At 49.5% G+C, this 9504-nt stretch overlaps 1 protein-coding gene across 2 annotated transcripts; it reads right to left on the reverse strand.

The window, feature by feature from the left end:
• Window positions 1–898: 898 nt before the first annotated feature.
• RBP4 (retinol binding protein 4) lies at window positions 899–6908 on the reverse strand. 2 transcript variants are annotated; one of them, XM_060125632.1, is made up of 6 exons: window positions 6729–6908; window positions 6392–6520; window positions 6163–6296; window positions 5908–6011; window positions 2723–2935; window positions 899–1218 (listed from the first exon to the last, which is right to left on the reverse strand). In XM_060125632.1, the coding sequence occupies exons 2-6, from the start codon at window positions 6500–6502 to the stop codon at window positions 1193–1195; spliced, it is 588 nt and encodes a 195-aa protein (XP_059981615.1). In that variant the 5' UTR covers window positions 6503–6520; window positions 6729–6908; the 3' UTR covers window positions 899–1192. The 2 variants fall into 2 exon arrangements, with proteins under 2 accessions (XP_059981615.1, XP_059981614.1); XM_060125631.1 differs by having other exon boundaries at window positions 5908–6014; window positions 6729–6898.
• Between the last annotated feature and the right edge of the window lie 2596 nt (window positions 6909–9504).

Below are 9504 nucleotides of genomic sequence, written 5' to 3' on the forward strand. Positions count from 1 at the left end.
GGAGAGAGCTGCCCTTCCCTGCTTCCGACACATCTCAGAAATGTCAGCCTGGCATCCTAAGTGCTCTAACTGAACCCTCACTGCAGCCCATCAGGCAGACACTGTTTCCCCATATTTCACAAGAGGAGAGTGAGGCTCAGAGAAACTACACAACCAGCCCCAAATCATACAGCTAATTATATCTGAGCAGAATTTTGAAGTAAAACCAAGACACTGGTACCAAAGCCTTGATGGCTTTTTAAGATGATAAACTGAGGCTCCTAGGAGCTCCTGGGAAACTGAGGCACGTGGCTTTGTATGCAGCTATACGTTAGTGTTCACAAGTGCTGCTAATGGTGTGGGACACTGGTGTCCTGCCCCAGACCCAGCTACTTCCCCTTTCCCGCACACTGTAGGTAGGGGCGCCATGATCCATGTCCTGATTCCCCCCGGGAAGCCCATGGCCTCTTCTCCTGCAGCCTTTTGCCCACAGCTGAAATAAGAAGTGAATTAGGTGCCAGAGACAATGAAGGGCTGGGGGGGCGTTTCTTAGAGCTCACCCCAACACATGCCTCTCGGGCGTCTCAGACCAGCTCGGGGTAAGCCCACCCCCCTGCCCGCCTCCAGGGCCTGGGGCTGCCTGAGGCTGGGGTCACTGGCCTGGCCTAACCTACACTCACCTCTTTTGGCCTCAGTAGTTAAGGCCTTCCTGGGTTAATGGGGAAATCCCTTTTTCAGGACGTTAAGAGAAGCCACATTCATTAATAATGGAGGTTAGGCACTAGAACAGGCCAAAGGTCATAAAGAGCCGGGAGAGAAGAACCCCTCCCGGTATATAAAAAGTGCATCCTACCCAGCCACCTGCAGAACTCACTTCAACACAGACGCGAACACAAATAAAAACCCAAATCACAGGAAATAGGTGACTATACATATTTTAATAAATCAAAGTCTGGAATCCTAATCCTCAAATGAGTCCTTAGAAAACTCCAGGGAACACAGACATTTGAGTGCAAAGAGATTCACTTATCCCCACACATATTTTTACGTGTACTGAATGTTTTATGTTTACGTGGGGGAGGGGAGGGGAGGGGAAGGGAGGGGAGGAGAGGGGAGGAGAGCGGTGCAAACTAAACTCTAAGAGTTGAAGGCTGAGTGAGTTAATAGGAAGTTTCCTAATGAAACAACACCCTCCGTGTTGCTACAAAATATTTCATTCTGATTCACCATCACAGTAACCTGAAATGTAGAAAACAAAGATATTAATGACAGAAATATGGAGCTGGTGTTAAATGTAGAGAGTGAATATTCGATGACCTTAGGGCTCGGCTTTGTTCAAATGCTTCTTGTAAGGTTATAGCTAGATATGGCTCTAATTCATAAACATCTTCAAGGCTTTCTGAAACCCTCTGAATTTCTCTGGGGGTGATGGGGTGGGCCCCAGAGCATAGGCTCTCCTGTATCAAAGTGCTGTTTTTTACCTGTCTTAAATTTGCCTCACTGCATTTCACAGGGATGTGGGTATGTCCTCCTGTTTCAGGAAGTGAGGGCCAAGTCAGCCTGACCTCAGCTACTCTGTTAGCAGTTTTATAGAGTGTTAGCAGTTTTTGTTATGTTATATTAGCAGTTTATGTTAGCAGTTTTATAGAGTGTTCACCATGTCCTGTGTCATATGTCACCAGGCAGTGCCACAAGGGGCTTCAGAGTCACAAAACCACTTTGGTTTGCATCCAAGTCAGCTATCTATTGAAGATCTTGGGCAACCTTCGTAATCTTTCTCAGCCTCTGTTTTCTCATCTTGTAGAACGTGGATAATGAGAATACCTACTTCATGAGGTGTCTCCAGGATTAAGTGAGATAAGGCAGGCAAAGGGCTTGGTGTGGAGCCTGGCTGGGGTGAGATCCTGCCCTACACTTAGGCTGCCCCTGGGTGAAACATCAAAATCTTATTTATTTACTTGTTTGGTCTGCATTCATATCTGTTTGGTGTAGTGTGGGTTAGCTAGTTAGATGACCAACAGAGAAGTTCAGTTTTGTTCCCTTTTTTCCCCCACAATTTAGCATTACCCTGTTTGGATTTTGAAACCCAGTTTCCCATGGGAGTGAGTGTCTATTCAAAATAAAATGTGCACTTTCTTCCAGAATATTACTGGCTTTTAAATCAAGATCAGACAAGAGTAATATCCATAAAAAGATTCAATGGGTGTTCCAGGGGATCTCAAAAAAACGTAAGTGAGGAAAACCAGCTAGTCAACTTACTGGATATTTAGTTCCATATCAGAAAAAGAGCATTTGTTGAAATCACTCTCTTTTGAACTTGCTATGGTGATGTCTCTCTTTAAGTTGTTTTTACACCAAATGCCACATTCAATGCCCAGCTCTTCACTGGGGCCACTCAATTCCCCAGACAATATTAATCTAGTCAAAATGGTTTTTTGGGTAGTGCAGCCAGGAGCAAAATCATGTGACCACAGACTGAGCCTAAGGCGGCAGATAAAAAGGAAGCGTCTGTCCCCTGCAGTTTTACTTAATTAAAAGTGCCAAGGTTTTGCCCACTCCTTCTGCATCGGCCCCATGATAAGGCCAGTGAAAGATCTGGTCAGGAGGGATGAAGACGGGCTCAGAGGGGGCTCCCAAGACGCCCTGTTTTCTCTTGCATGCAGATGAAATGCATCTCAGGGCATGCAGACCCAGGGACCCTTAAGGGCGAGCAGCCGGTGCCCTGTTGCCACACATCACTCACCATTGTGAGCGATCAGCCGGTACTGCCTGGCCAGGCACAGCTCCTCCTGCCTCTGCCTCACGATTCTCTGCACCTCCGGGGAAAAGCCGTTCAGGTCACGGGCGAACACGAAGGAGTAGCTGTCAGCGCAGGTACCATCGAGGTTCAGGAGGCGGCAGGAGTACTGCACAGCATAGGTGTCGTAGTCCGTGTCAATGATCCAGTGGTCATCGTCTGCAAGGCAGAAAGCCACGGGGCCACTACATCTCCCTCCGCCACTCAGATGTCAAGGAAACTTACTGCCTGGCCCCGGAAGCCAGCCACTTCACAAAACTGGATTCAGGAGTTAGGAAGCAGGAGACTACAGAGAATTCTGACAGCTCTTAGAAAATTGGGACCATGAGAAAGGATCTTGTCCTTTACAGGAAAAAATACTGGAGTCGGTGGTGGGGGGAACCTCGTTCACTTTAATAATTCTTTCTCTCCCTGATAATAAATGTGATCGTATCTTTCCAAAGAACAATCGAGAATGTGGACCCATCAAAACCACAGACTAGACCTTTCTACTGATGTCTCCTCCATCTACCCTCTGACAATATCTTGTGCCTTTGTGGCTGATAGTGACGGCCACCAACGTATGTCACCCCCAACAGCAGGATGAATCTTTGGCACTGATCCGTATCAGCTAGTTCCCGGCCCTCTCACTCGCCACACTGCTCTCCTGCCTCTCAGTCCACTGGATGATCTGGTTCATGGCTTTTCTGGCTCCACCCTAATTCTGGCTTAGTAACCCGACTCACTGCTCCAAGCTGGCAAAAGAGGGTAGGTTCTGCCTTGAGGGCACAAGATGCCTACCCTCTGACATCAGATATTCTTTCTTAGAGCTCATACTCTTCAGAGCTCTCCTGACAGAGGCAGAGCTGAGCCCTTGAAGAATTTAGACTATATTTCTTCCTAAGACTGGGATGTAAGCCATGAAGCATAAGTGTAAACAAAGGTGGTACTAACGTCAATAAAGACAGGATGGGGAAACCACGTTAGTAAGAATGTATGTGAGAGGTTTGCCATGGAGAAACAACAATGTGGATATCCAAACACCTCACATTTGGTAAAATGTGTCACATCTCTGCTTGACATTCTTGTTGATGTATAACCATGACCAAGACTTTCTGAGCACTTAGTTAAGTATCAGTCACTGTATGGACACTTTCTGTGCTGTCTCAATTATTTTTCACAACGACCTGAAAGTGTACACTATCATCCCCATTTTCCAGGTAAGGAAACTGAGGCACAGAGAAATTAAGTAATTCACCCAGTATCACAAAGAGCAGGACAGAACTGAGTTTCAGTCTGACTCTGGAGCTCCCATACTTAACCTCTACGCCACGCTGTCTCCAGGTGATAAATAAACTGGGGGCAACGGGGGATAAGAAACAAGAAATGCAATGCCTCCGTGTCTCCATTTCACACCCAGGTCATGAGGCAAGTGATGATCTCTGCTCTATGTCATGTTCTGTGCTGCAGGAACGCAGGGGAACCTGGATCCCCCAGCATTAAGGGTGTAAGGGAGATCGCTGATCCTCGCCTAAGTCACCTCTGGGTGTGCCTCTTGGCTCTGAGAACCCTGGGAGTCCCTGCCTAGAAGGGGCTCAGCCCAAACCCATGCCCTGTAGGAGAGCTGCACAGCGGTGGGTGGTGAGGCCCCTCTTCAGCCCACTGCAGGCCCGCCAGGAGGAAGACTGAGCCACCCCTGAACCTCCCAGGCTTTCCCATGGGGAATGTGTCAGACACCGGGATGGGGGGGTCAAGGGAAGCCATACGACTGCTCGGCGGTGGCCATGCTCGTCTGTTTGATAAGATGCAGATTCTAAAAATTAGTAACCTTGTGCCCCGTGGTACTGAGTTTTGTAATCCATTATCAGAAGAGTTTATCTTTTACTCTAAATGGATCACTTTTGGAAGTTTCGCTGCGTTATTTGAAAAAACCTTTATTACCTCTAAGGATAAAAGCTTTTTTCCCTTCGTTGAATAGCAACTCCATATGTACAGTGTAAATCAATACTGAAAATGCAATGCGATAAAAAAAAAAGTAAAAACTCATCTAACACAACTGTAGAGGAAGTCAAGGTGTGCATGCCCCGTGTAGATGGGCTGCATGAAAGGACACTTCTGCCCTGGCTCACCAAGCTAAGAGTCCCCCTGAACAGCCCTCTGGGGCCTATCTCCCAGGAGAGTTCCAACAGTAGTCTGTAAAACTGTAAAAACTGGTTTGTATTAGGAGTCCCTGCTGTTCAGGGCCACCTAATCCTGACCTGGGAGCTGGAACCCCTGGCTTCTGACACTGGCTCTCACAAACTTGTTGCATGACCTTGGACAAAGCCCTACCTTCTCTTGACCTCAGTTTATTCATCTGCATGTTGAACCCCCTTCACAGGGTTAACTCTCCATCTCTGTGGTTCCATGATATGTCCCCTGTGGCCTGCATTACTCCCTAGGTACCAAGTAGACTGCAGATTTGAAACTTAGGAGAAATGAGGAAAAAGTACAAAGAGCATGTACATGTATGCTCTCGAACATCTACGTCAGGCTGAATTTTAGGATGCTCTTCTGACAGTTCTTAACACCCTGCTCCCCATGTGAGTTTCAGGGCTTGGGAGAAAGGGAAGAGGTCACTGTCACCCAGAGCACTGTGCCTGGCTCAGAATCTCAGCAGCGGCAGGTAGGGCACCTTGGAGTGAGTCAACCCTGTGCATAAATGCTCCCTGCGTCCTTCGATGAGAGTCTCTGAGCCTCTGCTGGGCCCCTAGTAGTCAAGCTGTTTCAGGGATTCAGCCTAAAGAAATGGAGGAAATGCAAAACCAGGTTGGGTGGTGATGTGAGTTGGGTCTTGAGGAGGTGGGTGGTCTAAGCATGGAGAAGGCCACACCCCCTGGCACACTGGCCTTATGGGTAAATGGCAGGAGGAGGTCACGTGACAGGCCCAAGAGCCTTTTGAGCCTGGGCCAGGTTTTTGAGCTGGGGGATGGGTGGGCGCAGTGAAGGGGCCTGGCTGCTTGCAGTTTCACCCCTCTAGCTTTAAGCCCTGCTGAGAGTTCTGGTTGCTTACAGACCGTTCTTCCCAAGGGTGCCACTGGAGGAGAAACCCAGCCTTTTGGCTAGGTATGTCTCCCATCCTCCAAGACAGTCCCACTAAGCCGACTACTTACTTCCTTTCTGGAGAAAGGACGCTACGCCCCAGTACTTCATCTTGAACTTGGCAGGGTCCTCGGTGTCTGTGAAGGTGCCCAGCATGTCTGCGCACAGGTCCCAGCTACTGCAGAAGCCAAGGGGATCATGAGCCAGGCTGGGCGAAGGGCTCCCTGCATCCCACCCCGGCTGCTCCCGTCCCTCCCCAAACAGGGTTTGGTGCTCAGCCCGGGGAACCCTGCAGCGCAGAGCGCAGCCCCCCATAGGTCACTGACTTAAAGAGACGGACTCGGCCCTTGGCCGTGGCTGTCATGTGGCCATTCTCGTTCATGAACTGGGCGACGATGTTGTCCTGCAGAAAGAGGCCCTTGGGGTCCTTCTTGGCCATGGCATACCAGGTGCCGGAGAACTGGGGAAGGGAGTAGAGCAGCGTTTGGTGTCCGGGAGCGCATGGCCGGCCGCCGGTAAAGGGGAACGGGTCGCATCCAGGACGCAGATACCTACGCGATCCTTGTCGAAGTTCTCTTTGACTCGAAAGCTGCTCACCCGGCAGTCGCGCTCCGCCCGGACGCTGCCCAGCGCCGCCAGTAGCACCAGCGCCCACACCCACTCCATCTTGCTCAGGAGTCCGCCCTGAGGGAACCGCGCGCCGTGAGCGCCTGGTGGCCGGACCAGCCGACCCGCCACTGCCAGTCCCTAGACCCCATCCCGCCCGCGCCGAGCCCTCATCCCGCCGGCCCCCGGTCCCCCATCCCTCCTGCCCCCGTACCCCCATCCCGTTCATCCCGGCCCCCCGTCCCTCCCGCGCCTGCCCCCCCGGTCCCGCCGGGCCGCCGCTCACGGTCGGGAGCTGCGCTCAAGCCTGGTCGCGGGTCCGGGCGCGCGTGGAGCTAGGGAGGCGAGCTGGGGCCGCCCGGCCGCATTATATAAAGCTCCGGGGGGAGGGGGTCGCGCTTTCGTAACTGCGCGGGATGAAAGACCGAAGGGGAGGCGCCGGGGCCGGCGGGCCAGGACTTGCATAACGCGCCCTGACTCACCGCCGCCTGGGCGCGGGGAGGGTGCCTTTGGGCGAGAGCCTCACCTCCAGCGCCGCCCGGGGCTTGTGGAGCTGCCGCGTGGGGTGGCCTCGGCGGAGCCCAACTCTCCGGCGGCGGCGAGCCGCGGGAACCAGCCCTGGCCTAGTTACCCAACACGGGTGCCAGCGGCCGCCAGCTGCGGCCTGGGGTGGCCTCGGGGCCCAATTGCTCTGGCGGGAGGCTCAGGTCGGTCTGGCGGGAAGACCGTGGCCTCCCAGAGCGAGGGGCATCTGCGGTGCTGCCCGGTGCGTTAGTGCCTGGGCCGGGCTGTGCACAACTGGCCCCTCGGCCCTCTGAGGGCTACTTGTGCAGCGGTCTGGGACTGTCTCCGCCAAGTAGTTTTTCATTTTATAAAGGATGTCTTTTACTCTCTTTCAGGGGAGTTGTGGTGCTCTCTGGATCAATATTTGTTCTTTAGTTTCAACATCTTTAGAAGCATTAAAACCCTCCCTGTTAAATATTCTCTAGAAACGCAACCCTGGTCAGGACAGGAAATATTTTAGCAACCTCGGTGGTCGCCTACTTACTCTGTGACACTTCACTCAAGCCACTTGGAAACACACCTACCAATTGTTTATGCTGCAATTTTATTTGAAAGCCAGAATGGAATTTTGTTTTGTTTTCAAAACAGCTAAGGTGAATTGACTGAGGAGAGGAGAAGAGGGGGAGGTGAACAAACTCTATAACGTCAATGGACAATTAAGTCGAAGTGCTGTGACTAGCTATGTGATTTTGTGCAGTCATGGCACAATTCACTGACCGTGTTTTTCTCTTTCTATTCAGAGTTAAGAGTTCCTCTACTCTGATCAAAGCAGTCAGAAGATGCAGCTTTGGGCTGAATGAGAATTAGAGATATGGCAAAGAGCTATTTTTTTTGTAAAGATGCCTGCTGTACACTATCAGCTGTGTCTCCATGGCCCAAACTGGAAAGGACCGAGATGAATGTGGTCCATTTTGCTACCGCCAGACCTGAAATAAGAGCGGGTGGAGGTAGAGGAGGGTGGCTGCCAAACAGAGACATAAAGACTTGATGGTCTTCACAGGGCATTGGGGTTACTTCTGAGCCTCCTGAAAAAAAACACCTGTGGCTCCTGCCACTTTCCTGTGACTCTCGGGCTGTCTCGGGAGTGCCAACGATGATGCAATTAACTCCTTACTGCCTCCTTCTTCCAGCTAAGGAAGCCCTGTTTCAGGCTTACCAGCTAACTAGGAGGTCTTCTGGTGAGGTTAATTTTATCACAAGATGTATAATCCCAAACAGCTCAAATAAGGTCTGCTCCAGAGATGCTCCTGCAGGGACCCCGCGTGTGGCCATACATGTGGTAGTACCTATGCTCCCTAGGTGGGAAAGGACTTTAGGGTACCTCTCTATCTCGTGTCCAATGCGTGGATCCCCTCTTTGACATTCCAAAGTAGAGATCTATCAGCCTGTCCTCCAGCACCTCCAGTGATGGAGAGCTCCTGGCTGAGCCCAATTGCCTTTGGACCGTTATGACTGCCAGAAAAGTTCTCCTCATTCTCCCAGCCCTTGTCAACTGTTTCTTCCAGAGCGTATTCTTGGGGTCCTTGCTCGTGCCATATGTTAAATGAATATAGGGGATTTCAATGCATTTTTATGGAGCTTGTTTTTGCAGCAATACGTTTTTATTTATTTGTTAGATGCTTAAAAGTTGATGTAACTGTTCTTCCTCCCCCACCCCCTCTCTTTTAATGATAAATCATGAACCTTGGTGTCCCAGACACCAGCAAAGGAAAACAGTTTGTTGGCATGCTCACTCGAATTTCTTCATGATTATAAACACGTGAGTACAGGTCAACTGTTGTTTTTAAATTCGGTGCTTTGAAATTTATCTTCATAAAATAATTTTTTAAATATGCAGATGTGGGTATAATATCAACAGGAAAAGTGTTTACAGTGATTACCTGTGTGATAGGATTAGGGACATTTAAAGGTTTATTACTGATTTTTACCTTTTTGGTAATTTCCAAATTTTCCAACAGTGAAAATATTTAATCAGAAAATAAAACAAATATTCTCTTTGCAAACGTTTTTCTTTTTTTCTTCTAGAAGTAAAATTATGGTCTAAATTACATCTTATGGACTGTATATAATATACACAAAAGTTCATTGCCTTGTCATACTTTGTGGAGAGACAGACCATGTTTCCTTCATCTTGTTATCCACCCCCCCCCAACTTTTCCACAGGATTTCTCAAGAGACTTACACATAGTAGGTGCTTGCTCAATAGATATTGATTTAATTTGTTTTACTGAAATCAGTCACTTTAGGTAAGCTTTATAAAATACTTCTCTAAAAAGACCTGGTCAGAGGTCACTCTTTCTAAAATATAATTTCCTAGGATTTAACAACTGTAGCAGAGATGGCTAGCTGTCCTTTCACCAAAAAAGTTTTCACTTCCCTTCCGTGGTGTAGAGTTGTTGGAAAGAAGCCACCCTGCCAGAGGGCACCTCCTCACTTCCTGCAGCTCTGTAAGATCACATGCCTATGTTCTGGTCAGTGGAATGTGGACAAAAGTGCTG

Source organism: Lagenorhynchus albirostris, chromosome 16, assembly GCF_949774975.1.
Source record: "Lagenorhynchus albirostris chromosome 16, mLagAlb1.1, whole genome shotgun sequence".
NCBI classification, from domain to species: Eukaryota; Metazoa; Chordata; class Mammalia; order Artiodactyla; family Delphinidae; genus Lagenorhynchus; species Lagenorhynchus albirostris.